This window comes from Chrysemys picta, chromosome 3 (assembly GCF_011386835.1).
Source record: "Chrysemys picta bellii isolate R12L10 chromosome 3, ASM1138683v2, whole genome shotgun sequence".
Lineage (NCBI taxonomy): Eukaryota > Metazoa > Chordata > Testudines > Emydidae > Chrysemys > Chrysemys picta.
This window is the reverse complement of record NC_088793.1, coordinates 14352642-14372493: the sequence shown is the minus strand read 5'-3', so window position 1 is coordinate 14372493 and position 19852 is coordinate 14352642. Positions and strand designations below refer to the sequence as shown.

The 19852-nt window shown below is 50.2% G+C and overlaps 1 protein-coding gene across 1 annotated transcript in view; it reads right to left on the bottom strand.

The window, feature by feature from the left end:
* Positions 1-18825, bottom strand: part of TRAM2 (translocation associated membrane protein 2) — a 54654-nt gene extending 35829 nt beyond the window's left edge. The window contains exon 1 of the mRNA XM_008163101.4: positions 18588-18825. Within this exon, the coding sequence (XP_008161323.1) occupies positions 18588-18707 (120 nt within the window). The 5' untranslated portion in view covers positions 18708-18825. The remainder of the gene's footprint in view (positions 1-18587) is intronic.
* Between the last annotated feature and the right edge of the window lie 1027 nt (positions 18826-19852).

Sequence of the window (19852 nt, the reverse complement as noted above, 5' to 3'; positions counted from 1 at the left end):
GCTTATGAGAATGTCATGTAACAAAGGAGTTACTATAATCAAGATACATCATATCTAAAGCTTCCCCTCTATCCACTAGGCCAGCAACCTTCTCAAAGAAGGTAATTAAATATCTAGAGTAATTTTTACAATGTAAAATATATTGTTATTACACAGACACACACAAAGGTGATTAGAGAATTCAGATAAATATCAACTAGCACTGATGCAATTTAATGTAAAGGCCGTATTGTCTAGTTGATGGAGCAAAGACCTGGAACTCAGGATACCAAGGAGCTCTGCCCAGCTCTGCGACTGGTTTGCTGGGTGACTTTGGCCTAGTCACATGCCCCGTGCCTCAGTTTCCCCATCTGTAAAATGGGGATAATCATACTGACCTGCTTTGTACATCGAGTTGAGATCTACTAATGAAGAGCACTGTATAGGAATCAAGACTCCTGGTTTCTATTGTCAGAACTACTGACAAAGTCAACTTGGGCAAGTCACTTAATCTGTGTATCAGTTTCCGCAGCTACCAAATTGGAGTATTTACCCTACCTCGCAGGGGAGGTGGAATTCACGGTTTGCAAAGACCCCCTTCACCGCAGAGTGCAGTGTTAGCAGCCAACACTTGACTTGGGGATAACAAAATGCGACAAGCTGAATCATCTGTATTGAAATCAGAGAATTAAAACCTGGAACATTGGGAACGTTAATGTTTCCAAGCAAGTGGCAACACACAGGTTTTCTATTCACCCCCTATGAGCCATCTAGCTTCTTCCATACCACGCAGGCAAGTGGAGATCTTTAGCAACAAAAGACTTAGTGCATTGTGAGCTTCAACACAAATAGACAGAAGCTGCATTTACTAAAGGTTAACTACTGCCATTTAGAAGACTGCAATCTATAAAACACTGCAACTATCTGTCTCAGTGTCTTTCAGATAAGGCCTTAAAAAAAACAAAGATGCTGTGGGGATATTAAAGGTCTCATAGCACTTAATACAAGAAAGGGATTTGCCCACCGTCTTGGCCAAACATTCCCTTCTCTCCCGCACAACTACTGAGCATGACAATTGTTTGCCCAGCAACCACCCTCCACCCCAGAGGTTGCTGCATTTCAGTTGTATTCTAAAAAGCCCTACATGATAACTAGGCAATAATAGCTAGTGACATTATGACTTACACAGCACTATAATCTGTATGTCTCAGATTTGTAAGGAGGAGCCCTGTATCATTTCCATTTTACAGATGGGTAACTGAGGTACTTGCCCATGGTTAGACAGCGAGTCAACGGCTGAGTGGGGGAACAGAATTCCGGTCTCCTGCAGCCCACCTGCAATCCAAATCCTTAGTGAATATCTCAGAGACCTTGTGCCACATAATAGGGACACATAGTAGAGAACAAAAGTATTTCTTTCTATTCACTGGATCAGGGCTTTGTAAAGTTTACTGGTCCTAAAGCACTTGTACTGCTCACAAAAGGACTTCGTCATGATTGGTTGCAAGATTTCATACCTTAACACCACAACATCCTTACCATTTTACTCCCAAAGCTCTCTGGTCAATTCCAATGTGATTTTAGCAGACAATCTCATGAATGGCTAAAGTTAACGATTTCTGCTATTTCAAAGCGGGGTTCCAAACTTTCAGATGGCACAAAACACGGTTTTCTACTAGCTTTGGAAATCAAGATAGCAACTACTAAAATCCATGTCTGAACTGAAGCGGAAAGGAATCAAAAGCAAGTTAGTCATCAGAATGATTCAGTTTTAAATGTCTGAAGTCTCATGACCAGCCAGGTTTGGAAACAGATGTGGTACATCAGTAGGGAACTGAGAATCCCAGCCTTCCTGGGCTACACAGCAACGGCTTTGCAGGCCTGAGGGCTCATGAGATTTGTGACAGTAATGTTGTTGCCAGGCCTTCTGTCTAACACTACAGCAGGTCCAGCCTTGGACCTTGGACCAAATATTTTCATTCTCTGCATCTGGAAGCTGATTCTCTTCCCAACCCTGCCTCCTCCCCCCCATTCCTATCTGCATGTGAGGTGGAACCAAAGCACAAGGGCAGCTTTTAAAGAGGCTGATATGACAGGGACTGTGAAATTTTCCTTCATACTAAATCAGAATTTCTATAAGTGTGAAATTATTCCACACAGTGTCAGTTACCACCGATAACACCCGTGTCTTCCTTGTCCCTCTAGGGAGAAACCCAGGAGCACCATGTGATCAGAGATTCACAGGCCTAGCGAGTTTCACCTGCTGGTGACTGTATCTGCTATGCAAGTCCAGCAAAGTGGGCTGCCTAGAGAGTCCAAGTCGAGGCACACAGTGTTTCTACAGCAATTCATTGGGTTACTCTGGTTTTCTTTAGTGTGACTGTGAAGTTGCCTTGGGGCACTAGCAGGGTCAAAGTTCATACCCTGAGTACTGCTTCTCGCTCCCAAGTGGGGAGGAAGCTTGCACTGTTGCTGCTTTTACTGTACATGCTCTATGCACAGAGGACCGAAGCCTCTGGAGCGTTCGTTCGGATACCCACCACTGGCACTAACTTCACACGAAGGCTTCAAACCATTCCAGATGTGGTTACAAATTAAAACTAAACTCTGCTCTCTATGGTCTCCACTGACCCGGAAGCGCCCAGATTAATAACAATGAAGTCACTGGAATAATACAATTGGAACCACTGTTTAACCTAATTGGCAAGATTAGCTGTGCCCTCTCAGGGCAAATAAAATTTTAAGGCCAGAACAACCCACTCATCATCTAGACCAGGGGTCTCAAACTCAGTTTACCTTAGGGCCAGTGCCAGTCCTCGAATCCTCCCAGCCAGCCAATAATGTCACTCATGACGCCCAGAACCCGCCCCCCAAAACTCCGCCCCCCACCTGCCTAAGGCTCTAGGAGGGGGTTTGGGTGAGGGAGGTGGTCTGGGTAGGATATTGGGGTGCAGGCTCTGGGAGGGAGTTTGGATGCTGGGTGCAGGCTCTGAGCTGGGGCAAGGGGTGGGGGTGTAGGAGGAAGGGGAAGGGTGCAGGCTCTGGGAGGGAGGAGAAGGGAGAGGTGCAGGCTCTGGGAGGAGTTTGGGGGCTTGGGGTGTGTGGGAAGAGGGTGCAGGCTCTGGGATGGAGTTTTGGGGCAGGGAGGGGGTAGGGGTGCAGGCTCTGGGATGGAGTTTGGGTGCTGGGTGCAGGTTCTGGGCTGGGGGGTGGGGGTGCAGGAGGAGGGTGGGGGTGCAGGAGGAGGGCGGGGGGGTTGCAGGCTCTGGGAGGAAGTTTGGGGGCTGGAGATGTGTGGGGAGGGGGTGCGGGGAGGGGGTGCAAGCTCTTGGAGGGAGTTTGTGGACGGGAAGGGGATGGAGGTGCCGGCTTGGGGAGGGAGTTTGGGGGTAGGAGGGGGTGTGTGGGAAGGGGATGGGGGTGCAGGCTCTAGGAGGGGGTTCAGGGTGCGGTGCTTACCTGGGGCTCCAAAGCGGGGTGGGCCAGGGGGCACCGCCCCTGCAACTTCCCATTGGCTGCAGGGGCACTTGAGGTGGGGGCAGCACGCGGAGGCACAGCCCTGCCCCAGGGCCGCAGGGAGGGGCCAATAGACACGTGGAGCGAGCTGGCAGATGCCGCTCAGCTCCGCTGCACTGCCAGGGCCCCAGGACATTTTAAATCACCTGGGGGGGAGGGGAGCACTCGGGGGCAACAGGTGGAGCACAGGGAGAGACCCGGCCCCAAAACTGCTGGAGCCCCACGGGCCACATTGGGGAGGTTCGCAAGCCGCAGATGGCCCACGGGCCGTGAGTTTGAGACCACTGATCTAAACTGCAGAACACAGGCCATCATCATTTCACTCCCCCACCCCGATTCCTGCTCAGAGCCCAAAGTGGTGGGGCTGAACGAGGGCATTTCGGTCTAGAAGCACCTCCAGTCTTGATTTAAAGACTGAGGCCTGGTCTACACCAGAAAGTTCCGTCGGTTTAACTACGTTGGTCAGGGGTGTGAACAATCCCATCCCTGAGCAGCAGCGTTAAGCCGACCTATGTCCCATGTAGACAGTGCTAGGTTGGCAGAAGGATTCCTCCATCGACCTAGCTACCACCTCTCAGGGAAGTGGATTACCTGTGTCGATGGAACAACCCCTCCTATCTGGATGGCTAGTGTTTTTTACACTGAAGGACTATAGCAGATGCCTCACTGTAGCATCTTAAGTGTAGAGAAGCCCTGAGACCAGAGCCCCATCATGTTGGGGGTTGTGCAGACACACTCAGATCCCAAAGTGCTTGCAATCTAAACTGAAACAAAATGCACGTAACAAGCAAGCAGAGAGAATGGAGAAAGGACAATCAGGACTTCAGCAAGATGAATACATGGCTGTATAGACAGGCTACATGCACCATTGGCAGGCAAAAGGGGTATTTAACAGGACACCTGTAATGTCCTGCTGGCCACATGTAAATTAGAGTGTCAAATTCTGCTCAGTCATAACAGTGTGTACCCATCACAGTGAGGTCACCCCAGTATTTGACCCCGTGTATGAGCTGATGTGGCTGGATAATTTCATTTAGAGCAGGACTGGCACCAATATTTACACCACCCAGTGTACTGCCATATGCTGTTTAACATAATCCAGGGTATTGTGCAGACAGAGGGGCGTGATCTATTGGCCCACGCACAGGACAGTGAAACAGGAACTCAGGAGCTCTAGCCCTGGCTTTGTGCCTCTGGGCAAGTCACAACTGCTCTGTGCCTCAGTTTCCCCATCAGTAAAATGGGAATAAGACTTCCCAAACTCACAGGGGCATGGCAAGCACTGGTGTTTGCAAAGCATTAGGATGAACCGCATTAAGTGTCCAATAAAAGAAATTTATAATAGAAACAGCAACTGTAAAACTATTTGGTCCAAAGATGGGCACGCAGAACCTGGCGGCGCTGGTGACAGCTTTTTCTAAGTCCTTGAAGTAGAAAAGAAAGAACCAGACCCTTTGTAAGTCACTTGGGAGGTACTGGTGGATCCAAAGAGGAAGACAGCACCAGAGAGGGAAAGATCAGACTGCAGGTGGCAAGTTGCAATTAGCTCAAAGCTGGCCACGAATTAGGCACATCCTAGGATTTGTGTTATACCCAGAATCCTTCACCTCAGCCTGCTTGTCTCATTTACCTCTTATGTCTCATCTTGTAGACTGGGACTTTCAGAGACGAAGGGAGTGAGACACCTAAATCTCACTGAATATCAACGGGGTCTGGAATGGGCTTATCAAACCACCCTAAGTCATTTAGGAGCCCCAGCCCCAGGGACTTGGGGAAGTTAAAGCCCTCCCAGGAACTTGTGCTCCTAAGGGTACATTGACACTGCAGCCAGGGGGTGTCACTTCTGCCTTGGGTAAATGTACACACACTAGCTTTGATCCAGATAGTGAGCCAAAAATAGCAGTAGCGCTGGAGTTACGTGGGTGATGGGACAGGCTAGCTGCACCCCTCACACACTGGGTATGTACTCGGGCAGCCAACCCGCGTCACTGCCCATGTAGCCATCGGCCAAACTACTATTGGGAGTCCATTAGCCTGATGAAAGCTAGCACAAGTACATCTACCTGAGCTGGAAAGGACATCCCTGGTTGCCGTGTAGACGTACCCTAAGTCACTTACACTCTTTTGAAAATCTCACCTCTTGGTTGTCGGCTCTTTAGGACAGTGACGGTCATGTGCTGTCTGTCTATGCAGCACCCACCGCCATAGCTGTTTGGCTTCCAGGTGCTACCACCATACAGATGTTAAACCATCACCACCACCCTCAGCCTGGGACCATCTTGAGAAATAGACACCAAACCACCTTCCCTTTAGCACAGGAACAGCAGCCCAGCCCCGCCTCCCTCACAGGCACTACAGGCGAGAACATAAACCGGTGTCTCATCTCCAAGATGCCTTTACCTTGCGCTCTCTTTGCAAGGCTGTGCAGCAACTTGGCCGCGGGCCGTTTGCCAGGCTCTCCTGCTGCCTGCGTAAACACACTGGCACCAGCTGGAGTTTGGAATCCATCGAGTGCAATGCCAGCTGGTGACGTGGAGAACAGTCAGATTAGGGGAATGAGTAATGAGCAAGCGGATGGGAGAGGAGCTACTGTTTGCACAGAACTGTTTGCAAGGGTTAGGGACGGCATTAGCCAAAACGAAGCTTCCCGAATGCTGTGCAAATTACAGCCCTCCTGCCCTACTCCAGCTACTAGCCAGATGGGTTTTAATCTCCCAGTCACTCAGACGGGAATCTGCTCCTGTGAATACGATACTGACACCTGATCCAATGAGAGCCTAAACTGGTGACATTAAAACCCCAATCCTAGCACTAGGCTGGCATCCAACAGTCACTCAGTATGTCTACACTGCAAACAAAACAAAACAAAAAAGCCTGCAGCAGTAAGCCTCAGAACCTAGGTCTACACACGCAGACTCATGGGGCTTGTGCTACGGGGCTAAAAATAGCAGTATAACGTTCCCACTCGGACCGGAGGCATGGAAACCCGGCGAGGGGGTGTATCTCAGAGCCTGAGCAGGAACATCTACACTGCTACTTTTAGCCCTGCAGCGTGATCCCTAGTATGTAGACCTGGACTCAGACTCTCTGCTGTGGCACTGTTTGTTCAGCGTAGACATGCCCTCAGTTGCTTGCATCTAGCAGAACCCTTGGCAAGGGGGGGCCACACGCTAGAATAGCCTTCAACACCCTTTGTGTCCAATGCAACAAGCGCCATCCTTGGCAAATGGTGCAACAAATCAAAACCTTGTGAGGATGTCAGAATAGCAGCTTCTTGTGCAGCTAAGGAGAATATCTGGGCCAAGAAGAAAAATTCAGCATGGGGAGGGGTACAGTCACCTCTGGCAAATACAGCACTGCCAGTATTAGAGAAACTTCACATTGGGAACTACTCAACATGCCATAGGGAAGTGAATGGGATAATGGGATCCAAAAATTAAAAGGAACACCGCACAATTCTTATGACAAGTATTTGAAGACGTATAGTCACAACGCACAGCCCACCTGTTTACTTATAAATGAGAGTGAATGAAGTCAAAATAATTCTTAGTGTGGGAGCTGCTTATCTCAGATAAATGCTGGGATGCCCTTTCCCCCCCTTTAGAAGAGAACCTAGAGCACGTGCAGCTCCATATATCAATAATTCATGGCCCTGTTACTGACATACCTTGGATTATTAAAGCTGGAATTTTAAAATGTCAAGATTTTTAGATGTGACTAGAGATTCTGAGCATCCAAAACAGACCTATTAAAGGGCATCCCCTCCCCCTCAGAAAACCAGGTCCCTTTAATAGGTCTTAATCGGACATCTTAAAATCCTGACCCCATGTACTTCATTGTTCAAGCTGTTGGCACTTTGCAGGTCATGCAGCAAAATCAAAAGTGAAACTGACAAAAGTTTCTAGTCAGAACCCGGTTAGTTTCACTTTCAGGTGTGCCCACATACTTGTCCGCAGCTCACGGGCTATTGGGTTTGGTTTACAACACCTTTAAATGCATAAACCTGGCCCTGCCCCGGAAGTTTGCTGAGAAATAAATCATAGAAATGCAAGACTGGAAGGGAACCTTCATATGTCATCTAGTTAGGGTAACCAGACAGCAAATGTGAAAAATCGGGACACGGGGGGGGGTTAATAGGAGCCTATATAAGAAAAAGACCCACAAATCAGGACTGTCCCTATAATATTGGGCCATCTGGTGACCCTACATCTAGTCCAGTCCCGTGCATTGAACCAGGACTAAGTATTATCTAGAATGTCTGTAACCGGTGTTTTTCTAACCCGTTCTTAAAAACCTCCAATGACAGAGATTCCACAGCCTCCTTACAGCATTAAAATATTTCTGTTCATATGAGAGGTTTGTCACACAATTTAAAAAATATACACATTGCTTCCTAATGTTGTCCTCTGAGGGCTTGAGTGCCCATTGAAACAAAAATAAACACCTGTTAATCCAAAGTACATTCCAGATGCATCAGAATAGGACCTGCACATAATTTGGACTCCCAGATTTGAACGCTGAGGCTCAAGGATAAAAAGGAGGGCTTTTTTTTAGCATCTGATTCACAACACACTGTCCAAATATACCTGCCTATTTTAACATACAACTGTTCGTCTACCACGCATTTCCCTTTTACTTATTCCCACCGCACTAGGAGATCTAGGTTCTAATCCCAGCTCCGCCACAAACTCTGCAACCCTGGCCAGGTCACTTCACCTCTGTGTTCTCCGGTTTCCCTGTCCATCAGACACAGATGACACACTACCCTACAACAAAGGGCTATTGTGAGGCTTCATTCGTTACTGTTTGTACGGCATTTTAAGAGCTTTTCGTGGAGGGTGCTATAATAGGGCAGAGTATATTTAGTATTAGTCTGGAAACAGGAGCTCATTTGTCAGCCTCCTCCCTTTGGCAGGGTCATATTTGGGAGATCAGGATTCAGGACCATGACGGCGGTGAACGTTCCAAACAAGGATGGGAACAAGAATACAGGAAAAAGCATTGCAACTTGACCTTTATCGGCTCTGGGTAAAATAGTTTCATCTCTCCTCCTACCAAGCTGTGTGGTAACCCTAGAATCCAGATGTGCTTTTGGTTTAGACTAACTAAAACCACCTACTTTCAAGGCATGGGAAGTGTCCAAGTTTAGTGAGTACAGGTTATACAAAGTAGCATTGCTGCACCTCCCAAGTGTGCTTTAGCAACAAGCTTATCTGAACAGTTTGAGACAAATAGGAATTTAACACAAGTCAGCAAGATTTTATTACCATAAATGTCTACAGCTCTGCAAGCCAGAAGAGAAGGCCCTGGACTGGGACTCAGGAAATAGGGGTTCGATTCTCAGCTCTGCCACTGGCCTGTTGGGTGACCTTGGGCAATTCACATAATCACCCTGTGCCTCAGTTTCCCCATCTGTAAAATGCGGATAATGATACTGACCTCCTCAGTAAAGTGCTTTGTCGATCAAGGGATGAAAGACACTGTGTGAGAGTTTGGTATTATCAAGGATAACCTGGTCAAAGCAAGAGCAACTGGTGGTGCAATCATCCATGTCATAACACTGGCATTGCAAATCAAATCCTTTTTAAGTTTCATTTGTTGCTAGAACATGGCTTAAAAATGCCAGTGAAATAAAAGCAATTTGGGGCTTGGATAAAGAGAACTTATTTTAATTTAAATATGGGGTAATTTTAATCAGTAAAATAGTGGAAGTGATTCTTTGCCGTCACTTTGATTTACTTTTAGAATGAGAAAGCAGGTCTTTTCAAAGCGTGGGCTGTCCTGTAGCTTCCTGCACTGACCCCGGACAGGAGTAGAATCCCATTTAGACGGCTTGCCAAAGAAGCCAGGAGCTATAGAAAATCCAGCGCTGCTTTCTGACTCTCACACCAACTTTCACACCATCGGTCTGGACGGGAACCAGATCCAACATGAATTAAGAGGGGACTGAAACTGGGTTCAATCCAAAACAATATTTTCATCACATCAGCCTTCATCCTAGAAGCGACAGATGGAGAAGCCTATAGTAGATCACGTGCTCCATCTCACTGCCAAGACAAGACTGTTCCCTATAGTTAGGGTCCTACTGAATTCACAGCCATGAAAAACACGGCACAGATCATGAAACTGGTCTAGTTGTGTGTGGGGGGGAAGAGAAGGTGTCACGGTATTGCTACCCATACTTCTGCGCTGCCTTCACAACTGGGCGGCCAGAAAGTGGCGGCTGCTAGCCAGGGGCACAGCTCAGAAGGCAGCACCGCTGCAGGCTGCAGCGCAGAAATAAGGGTGGCGATACCATACCATGGCACTCTTACTTCTGTGCTGCTGTGGGTGGCGGCTCTGCCTTCAGAGCTGGGCACCTGGCCAGCAGCTGCCGCTCTCTGCCTGCCCAGCTCTGAAAGTAACGCAGAAGTAAAAGTGGCAATACCGTGGCCCTGACACAATAGCCTTGCAACCCCCTTTTGGGTCGGGACCTCCAGTTTGAGAAATGCTGACTTAAGGGCTTTACATGTATCAGGGGGTAGCCGTGTTAGTCTGTATCCACAAAAACAACAAGGAGTCTGGTGGCACCTTAAAGACTAACAGATTTATTTGGGCATAAGCTTTCGTGGGTCAAAAACCCAAGAAGTAAGGTTTTTTTACCCACGAAAGCTTATGCCCAAATAAATCTGTTAGTCTTTAAGGTGCCACCAGACTCCTTGTTGTTTTTTTAAGGGCTTTACATGGTTATATTTTTAAATACATATTCATGCTTTGTGACAACACTGAAATTTAAGATTTAACTATCTAAAACCATGACATTTTAAAAATGCTATGACATGAAATTTACCAAAACGGACTGCGAATTTGGGAAGGCTCTACCTACAGTACATTGTATAGCATGGTGTCCAGTCCATGCTCAAAGGCATCTACCTAGTAAGGGACTTACCAGGCTCCTGTCACAGAGCGCCTCAATCTTTAATGTATTTATCCTCACAACACTCCTGTGAAGTGGGGGAAGCACTATTATCCCCATTTTAGATGGGAAACAGAGGCACAGAGAGGCTAAGTGAGTTACACAAACCTTTTTGTGGAGCAGAGACTTGAACTCAGATCTCCCGACTCCTAGGCTAGTGCTCTAACTGCTGCACTGTCCTTCTTCGCCATTTGGCAACTGCCCACTGTCCAAGACAGAATACCAGGCTACAAAGGGCACTAGTCTGACCTGCCAAGGCAGGGCCTTGGTTACAAAGTGCGCTTTGCACAGGGATTTCCCACTGAAATCAATAGAAGCTGTGTGTGTGAAGAGGAGTTGCAGGGTCAGGCCCTAAGAAGTTGATACTCACAGTACTTTATGTGTGAAATGCTGTACAGCTGTTCAGAGTTGTATTAGCCACCATGTTCATAGAATCATAGTAATGTAGGACTGGAAGGGACCTCGAGAGGCCATCTAGTCCAGTTCCCTGCACTCAAGGCAGGACTAAGTAATAACTAGACCATCCCTGACAGATGTTTGTCTAACCCAGTTGTTCTCAACCTGCGGCCCGCTTGTAGTCCAATCAGCATGCAGCAGCGGCCCGTGTGACATCCTTAGGGCCATACAGGTAGTGTATATATATATTGTGTGGATGCGGCCCACGTAACACAGAGAGCTGCATATGCAGCCCACAGTGGTAAATAGGTTGAGAACCACTGGTCTAACCTGCTCTTAAAAACCTCCAATGACAGAGATTCCACAACCTCCGTAGGCAATTTGTTCCAGCGCTTAATCACCCGGACAGTTAGGCAGTTTTTCCCTAATGTCCAACCTAAACCTCCCTTGCTTCAATTTAAGCCCATTGCTTCTTGTCCTATCCTCAGAGGTTAAGGAGAACAATTTTTCTTCCTTCTCCTTGTAACAACATTTTACATACTTGAAAACTGTTATGTCCCCCTCAGTCTTTTCTTCTCCACGCTAAACATACTAAATGTTTTCAATCTTCCTTCACAGGTCATGTTTTCTAGACCTTTAATTATTTTTGTTGCATTTTTCTCGGGCCTTTCGCGAATTTGTTCACATCTTTCCTGAAATGTGGTACCCACAACTGGATACAATACTTCAGCTGAGGCCTAAGCAGCACAGAGCTACACAGCAAGCTTTAGGGCAGCAAGGACTGCGGCCGGATAGTAGCTCACCACCTGCGAGCAGACAACTCCACAGGCCCTCGCAAACACACAACGGCGGCTATCTAGGTCAGAAGTGTGCCAGCTGCAGATTTGGAAGGAAATGGTTAAGTCACAGTCACACATTCACAGCCTCCGTGAGCCCAGAGAAATCCTTCCCTACAGGAAATGGTCTATTGTGAGGCAGGTTCTGACATTTCCTTCAGTCTCTCCACGTCTGTATTGCCAGACAGCAGGAGTGCCAAACCTTTCGCCAGCTAAGGGCAGCATCTAGCGGTGTGGCCTAGGAGAGAGCTTGAGACGCTCTGCTTTGATCTGAGCTCTGGCCACTACAGTCTAGAAGGGCTCTGTAGATGATGCTCTCTGAGCTCCACCACAGGCCACACCAGCCTGAGGAAGGCCTAACGCATGGCCCAAAGGTTGCTCAAAGCCCCTGCGGCCTGCATTCACCCATCCCTGGTGGGGAGACTCCACCACGCAAACAGTCTCCGACACTAGCAGACGTAGGGCGGATCTTAGAAATGTCATGGAGCAGCAAGCGGCAGGACATGGAAGCAGCATGCCTGCGCGGGGTGAGAAAGGAAACAAGGAGTCAAAGGGGCTACCCGGGTTGTGGGTCTGAGCAATGATGATGATCAAGACTGGGGGGAGGAGAGGAGGGGTAAAGGCGGCTTTGGAAAGAGATCACCAGCTCAGCTTTAGCCATGCACAGTCAGGGATGCTGGAATTGTCAGAGATAGGCAGAGACACAGGGCAGGAGCAAGGGAGGCAGGGCAGGAGTGGAGAGAGACGTCATTCCGGCAAAGATCACTGATCAGATCTCACAAGGAGAGGCTGTAAAGCGAGGGGGGGGGGGCAAGGGCAGAGCCCTGAGGCACCTCACCAGAGTGGGAAGGGGGAGAAGCACCCATGAAAAGAGACTCCAATCAGAGAGGTCGGAGGAGAACCAAGAAAGGACAGAGCCACAACAAAAACCAAGGGAGGACAAGACGTCAAGGGGGGGGGGGGGGTATGACTGACGCAGCCAAAAGCAGCAGTTTAGGGGGCTGGACCAGAGTCTGAGGACTCCCCTGGCCAGGAAGAGGCCATTAGAAACCTCTGTGACAGCAGTTGAAGTGGGACATAGAGACCCAGGGGATCCAGGATGCAAGACAGGAACTGGAGGTGCTGCCTGTGCATGCTGTGGGTTCAGGTGTGAAGGGTACAAAGGCGATGATGTGATAGTAAGAGGCAGTTGGGGCCAACAAATGACTTTCTAAAAGTACATCTACACTTACAGAGGTGTGTAAAATACAGACACCCCACTCCCAGCTAGAAGGGCTCTAAATAGCAGTTTAGAAGGTGAGACACGGCTTAAGCAAGCAGAACGCCATACACGTTTGAACTTCCAGCGTATCTACCTGCACGCCCAAGCAGTGCCTCCCACCTCTACGCTAGTATTTTTCAGGATACTGCCCCACTACCACAGCCTTTTCCTGCCGTGGGAAAAGGCCCCAGCAGCTCCCTGTGGCTGGAGCCTTTCATTGCGACACAGAAACACAAGTAGTGCCTGTATTCTACATGCTGCCGTATGTGCAGGCACAGCTCAAGGGTGTGGGGACCATAGCATACTTGTACTATGAAAGGCAGCAGTAAAAGGGGAGAAGTTGAAGAGAAGAAGTGAAAGGAGATCAGGAGGGTGTGAGGTCACTGGGACAGGCGAAGGTGGAGAGTAGGTGTGTTGCGACCCTCTCTTCCCTTCCCATTTAAGCAGGTTTCATTTGCATGGTATGTCACACGTTCTAATCTTACAAGTTCTCCAGACATCTATAGACCCTTGTAGAGGGTTGGGGAGAAAGCAGGGGATACAAGGCCAACATTTCCAGCACAAAACACACTTCAAATTCTCTCTGTATATCAAAAAGAAAAAAAGAACAAAAGAATAAAACCATTTTTGTCCCGTCACAGGTCTCCTTTACGCTAATATGGACTCTGCCTGGACTGTCCCTACACTAACATTCTTCTTCGATTCTCCTCCGTTGTGGCAGCTCCAGTGTAGAGAGGACACGGGTGTTTTTATTACTGTGTTGTCTCAGTGCAGGTCTAGATGAGGGAGTAAAATTATCCAAGGCACCTACGTTGAATGAACTCTCACAGGAAAATGATAAAAGACAAACACCCCAGCAGCTGTGGGTGACCACTTTTCACAGAGCCATCGCTCTACATCTGACCCATCAGTCCGCATCCTTGAACGAAACCTGCACAACACTTTCCAAAGACAAGCCTGGGAGCTTAAATGCATAACTCCACTACACACTGAAAATCATGGATTTAGGGCTTCTAATAACAATCTGTAACCCACTAACTCCGCTTTTTTTCCCTATGACTGCAGATGTATTAATGGGCTACTTCACCTTGAATAGTTCCTTAGAATGTGAGCTAACCACTGATGCTAAACAATCTCTTCCATCTTGTATTTAGCTGAAAAGCTCAGAGTACCTTTTCCAGACCTGAAGAAGAACTGTGTGTAGCTCAAAAGCGTGTCTCTCTCACCAACAGAAGCTGGTCCAATAACAGATATTACCTCACCCACCCGCTCTCTCAAAAGCATCATTTAGGTTCTTCTAACAATTTTCTTCTGAGGTCTAGATGGTAACAATGCCCTGTCTACACAAGGATTCTGACTAGTGCAGCCTCAACGGTGGGACATTAATGAAAATACCAACGCAGACAAGTCCCGTCACCAGGACAGTCAAGCTGACATTGTCCAACTGTGCAAAAATTCATCAGCTTTTTCTAAAGAGAGCCCAGACGAGCTTATTCCACACGCAGCCCTGAGGCTAAGGCCATGTCCACACTAGACAGCTTACAGCCGCACAGCTGTACCGCTGTAAGATCTCCTGTGTAGCCTCTCTATGCTGATGGGAGAGAGTTCTCCCGTGGACATCATTAAACCACCTCCAACAAGCAGCAGTAGCAATGTCGTCGGGAGACGCTCTCCCAAAGACATAGCACTGTCCACACTGGCAAAGTTATACTGACAAAAGTGCCAGGGTAGACAGAGCCCTAGAGAAAGAAAGTTCGGTAAAGTGAACACCAGCAACAATAAAGGGCAAACCCTCGGCCTGCTGTGTTAGTGGGAGACAAAACCCCCTCCAGCTCAAAGTCACTGCTTGTTTTGTTTTGTTTTGAAAGTACAACTCTGAAACTTGCAGCCGGTGTGTCCAACTCTGCAGCATTTGCATGTGGTTTTGGAATTTATACCCCAGCCAGCTGGCCTTTCTGGCTCTAATTTAGATGTTTCCTTTAAAGACATTAAGATTTCTATGTACTGAAAACTACTTGTTCATTCAGTGCATTGCAATGCAAGGGAGGGAGAAACCGTCTTTTTTTAAATTTTGTTTTGTTTTTTTAATTAAGGAAACGGGTTTCCCGCTTCTCCGAGGAGTTCTCCGCCCCACCACCACCTTCCATCTCGTCTCCCATTTGCCCTGAAACGTGGCACTCGGCTGGGGGCCCGGGAGGGACACGGTTCTATCACACACACATGGTTCAGACTGACCGCAGAAGCACGCCCGCCCCTGAGGTGCCAGGCTGGCCAGACTCCATGTATGGAGCAAGCCTGAAGGGCTGAGTTGTTCGGCAAGAATCCTCAGCCCCCTCCCTATCCCGTCTCCTCCCCTGAAAGAGGAGAGGAAAGAGAGGAGAAAGCTGGGAAGGGGGGTTGGGGGGGGGAAGCTCCACATTCCTGACATTTCTATGCAAAGCACTGGGGCTGCAAGGAGCCTGCTCTCCCTGCTAGGGACAGGGAGGAAGAGCCCTGATGCCAGGCTTGGAAGAGGCGAAGCGTCTGCTCCTCTCCCACTACCAGGGGTTCCATTGTTATCATATGTACTGGGGAGGGGCAGATAAATAACTCCCCCTCCCACAGGAGGAGTGGACACTGGTGTCTAAGGTTTCGTGGGGTTCCCTCAGGTGGGGGCTGGCTGGAGGGAGGCAGGAGAGCACCTCAGGCTTCTGGGATGTCTCTGGAAAGAGGAAGAACGAGGCTCCTGGCGAGCTCAGGGGTTGCTGGCGGGGAAGATGCCCCCAGCATGGGGAAAGGAGCACTGGGGACCGTGTGGCCTGGGAGGGGGCACTGCTCTCCTCCATCAAGACATTTCTCTAAGGTCAGGATCACAACTCCCTCCAGGAAAGGGGCAACGCTGGGGAGGGCGGGAACAAAAGGAGGTGGTGGAAAATGGTAGGCCAGTTGCCCCCACTGATACCTAACCCCAAGTACCTCAATAGTAGGGTTGCCACCTGGCCAGATTCTCCCAGGACTGTCACTGTTTGAGATAACTATCCTAGGTGTCGGTCAGGGTGCTTCAAAAACTGGCCAGCTGGTTGTGTGGAACGTGCTCAGGATCATCCCGAATGTCCCCGTTTTTTGTACCTCAGAGATGGCAATCCTAGCTTATGGGAAAAGGAAAGGGACAGCTGCACCACCATTAACTCCTCCTCCCAGGGAAAGGGAAGGGGCAGACGTCCTTCACCAACACTGCCTCTCACCCTCCGCAGGCAAAGCCATTTTTCTTCTTTAAATGAACCCTATTTATAGAAATGTTTCCACTTCTTTAAAAAAAACCTCCGTTTGGTCTGGATTTACATATTCCCCTGCAGAGTTTGCACCCCAAACATTGCAACCAGGTGCTGGCACACAAGAATCCAGAGCGAGAAAGGGGTTATAAACAAACACAGAAGTAACGACAGCTGCGGGAAACTCAGAGCAAGCTACACAAATGGTGAAAAGTGGGCTGGATTTTTAAACTTCTTTTGATTTTGGTAATCAAAGATATCAGCGGTAACCTAGATAAGGGATTAAAAAAAAACAATTAAAATCTGATAGTGCCTCTTTGACAGAGCCCAGCAATCCATCCGCACTATACTGAGGACAGGAGGCAAAGAACTGCACAGAGGGGGAATCTAGGTAAATGTAACACCGCAAGCCAGAATTTAGGAAGGACACCAAGATCAACAGCCAATCCTGGCAGGAAGCACCACAGGTCTTAAAAGGCCAGGAGCAGTCACTCTCTCAGTTATGCGCCTCACCTGAAATCCAACATTGCATCTCACGGCCACAGTGCACCTGAAAGATGGGGAAATCCAGCAGCACAGGGGCGTTGGATCAGACTGAGCATTAGCCTTCCATTTGACTTGCCATCACCATTCCCAGCAGCACCTACCGGCTGTTCAGAGGTCTCCCAGCCAAGGAATGACCTCACCTAGCCTGCTCTGCTTAGCTCGAGAGCTGCCAGGATCACAGCATCAGGTGGCCTGGCTGTGGGCACTCACTGCCCCCTCCCCTGCTAACCACAGCATGACAGGACACTGCAGGGTTTCCCACCAAACCTCAAAAGGTTGTGACCCCATCACAACACGTCCCCCCACATCCCCTGCCTTAAAGCCGCTCCACTTCAACTCCAGCCACACCCAACGGAGCAGTTTGGGCAGAACTTCCCCTCACCCATCAGCTCCCCCAACTTCTGGGTCACAAACCAACGCCATCTGTCGACTCATCCCCAAATCCTGGGGAAAATGCTGGCCAGAGCCAGCTGTCCCCCTCCCCTGGAGCTAGAGCTCAGGGAGACCTCACCTCTTTTCCTCCACCCCCCAATGGAGGAGTGCAAGGCGGTCATCACGCTGCTTGCACCATGCCCAAACACAGAGACTGGCAGGGTGGCATCATTCAGTCTCTTGACACAACGACATTATCCCACCCCATGGACAGGGGTCCCACAAGCACTGCCATCCCCTGGCAGTAGCTAGTCAGTGTCCCCCTATGCCCACCTACACTCAACCAGACTCAGGGAGGGCAGCAGCTAGAGGCCAGGGGGGAATCTTGTTCCTGGTTGGCACTGATTCAGGTCTAAGAGGAGCTGGGGGGGGGGGGGGGAAGAGGAATGGAGATTGCAAACTGGAGGGGGAGAAGGAGGCACTGGGGAGGGGGAAGGATGTACTGAGGAGACTGGAAGTTGCAGGGGTCCGAGTTGTGGGTGTGGACAGAGTGCAGAAGCAGCTGGGGGTATGGAAGAGGGGAAATGAAGTTACCTGGGTGACGATGGCTGTGTATGGGGGTGGGAGAGGACAGGAAAAGTGGGAAGGATCCCTGGCGAATGAAAGGGGGAAGGAAGTGCAGTGTAGGGGAGGGAAACTAACCCACAAAGGGGCTGGGAAAAGGAGGATGGTGGGGTCTGGGGGGCTTAGTGCACGGCGCTCCCCATGATGGGCGCAATGGGGGTAATGCCGAAAGGCAGAGTCACTGAGGCTCCCCCCCCTGGCAGGATGCGGTGGGGTCATCTTCTACCCCACACATTGAAGGGCTGCATTGCAAAGGTGCACTCTCCAGGGGAGCACCATGGGAGGTGGGAATTTGCTTCCACTGACAAGGAAAGGATCTGCTAGAGACCCTTCTATTCAGGGAGCCCTCCAATAGGGGTGGGGTAGTAGGCTCCCCTGGGAAGGAATTACATTGGGATCCACCCCCCCAGGGGGGTGCAGTGCATTGGGGTCCCCAGGGAGGACACCCTAGCTGGAGGGACTGCCTTGGGGTCCCTTGGAGAGGCACAGAGAATACCCCTAGGAAGGGGTGCAGTGTCCCATGGTAGGGGGCTGCAGAGGGGTCCCCCTCCAAGGAAGGAGTGAAGTGGGGTCCCTTGGGGTGCAGCAGGGTCCCGTGGGGTGCAGCAGGCAGTATACCGCGAGGGCCTGGGGTGTATCTGCAGGACGGGGTGCATCTGCAGGACGGGGTGCAGCAGGGTCCCAGAGTGGTGAGGGCAGCACCCCGAGGGTGCACAGGGCGAAGTCCTGGGGAAGGGTCCCAGGGAGTCGCCCAAGGTGGGTGCAGGGGGGTCCCCCGGGAGAGCTGCAGGGGGTGCCCCCGGGAGAGGTGCAGGGGGTGCCCCCGGGGGGGTAGGGCCCCCCGCTCTCACCTCGAACATGAGCGCGATGAGCACGCAGAGCACCAGGCAGAAGCCGATGTCCGCGTGGTTGTGGATCAGGAACTCCTGGCTGAAGAGGGGGTAGCTCTTGGCCCGCCGGCGGAAGGCCATGGCCGGAGCGGAGCGAGCAGCCCGGCCGCCCGCCGCTGCCTCCGCCCAGCGCCGCAAACTTCTCCCGGCCCGGAGCCCGGACAACTTCGGCAGCGCCGGGCCCGCGCCTGCGCCGACCGCCCCCGCCCGCTTAACCCGTCCCTGCCCGTGGGGCTGGCTCTCCGCCGGCCGGCCGGGCTCGGCTCCTTACCGCCCCCCCACACGGCTCCCTGTCCCTCAGCTACTCCCCCGGCTCCCTGTCCCCCGGCATTCAACCCACCCCGCCTTCAATCCTGCCTCCCACTGTTCAGCCTCCCCCTTCACCGACCTAGTAGGTCAGTATCACGATCCCCGCTGGTCAGACGGGGAAACTGAGGCACGGAGCGGGACACTGACTTACCCAAGATCGCCCAGCAGGCTAGGGGCAGAGCTGGGAACAGAAGCAAGGTCGCCAGAGTTGCAGCCTAGGCGATGCTGCCTCCCAAGCCCACTTTATTCCACCTCCAGAGGTCCTAGAAACATACCGCCTTTACCCGCTGAGCATTATTCATGTGACCAGCCTGATTAAGCCTATTAGTGAGGATTGGGCCCCTCTGACTTTATTTTCAGAGGCATTAAACCCACACAGGTCCCACCGACTTCCTGTTCACATCCCTATTATCTTGCCCTAGGCTTCTCCCCTTTTAACATGGACACGAACACCTATTGAAGGATAATGCAGCACATTTTGAACACCTTTCAGACGCCAGTGTTCAAGGTGCTTCACAAGTTACACACACAGAGCAGCACTGGAATGCAGCTGCTTCTGGGGTAGAGAGCAGTAGCCAGGCCGAAAGAGGATAATTTGGAGGACAAGAATAATTTGGCCAAAGGGTCCAGGGCAGAACTCTTCGCAGAGTGTCCTGGACTCATTAATATCCATTCTTATTTATTGATGGCAGCACCCCAAAGTCCGAGGCGCTTTCCAAACACTGGAGTAGGGGTGGGCTCTGTCTAAAGAGCTGACAGTCTAAGGACAGACTGACAAGCAGACAAAGGTAAGGGGAGCGGGATCAACAATAGGCAATTGACGTACAAGTCAATCAGTTCACTGTAGCCTGCGAGGCAAAAGTGGGTCGTTAAGAGGGACTTAAATGTGGACCAGGTAGGGTCTTGCAGATGAGTTT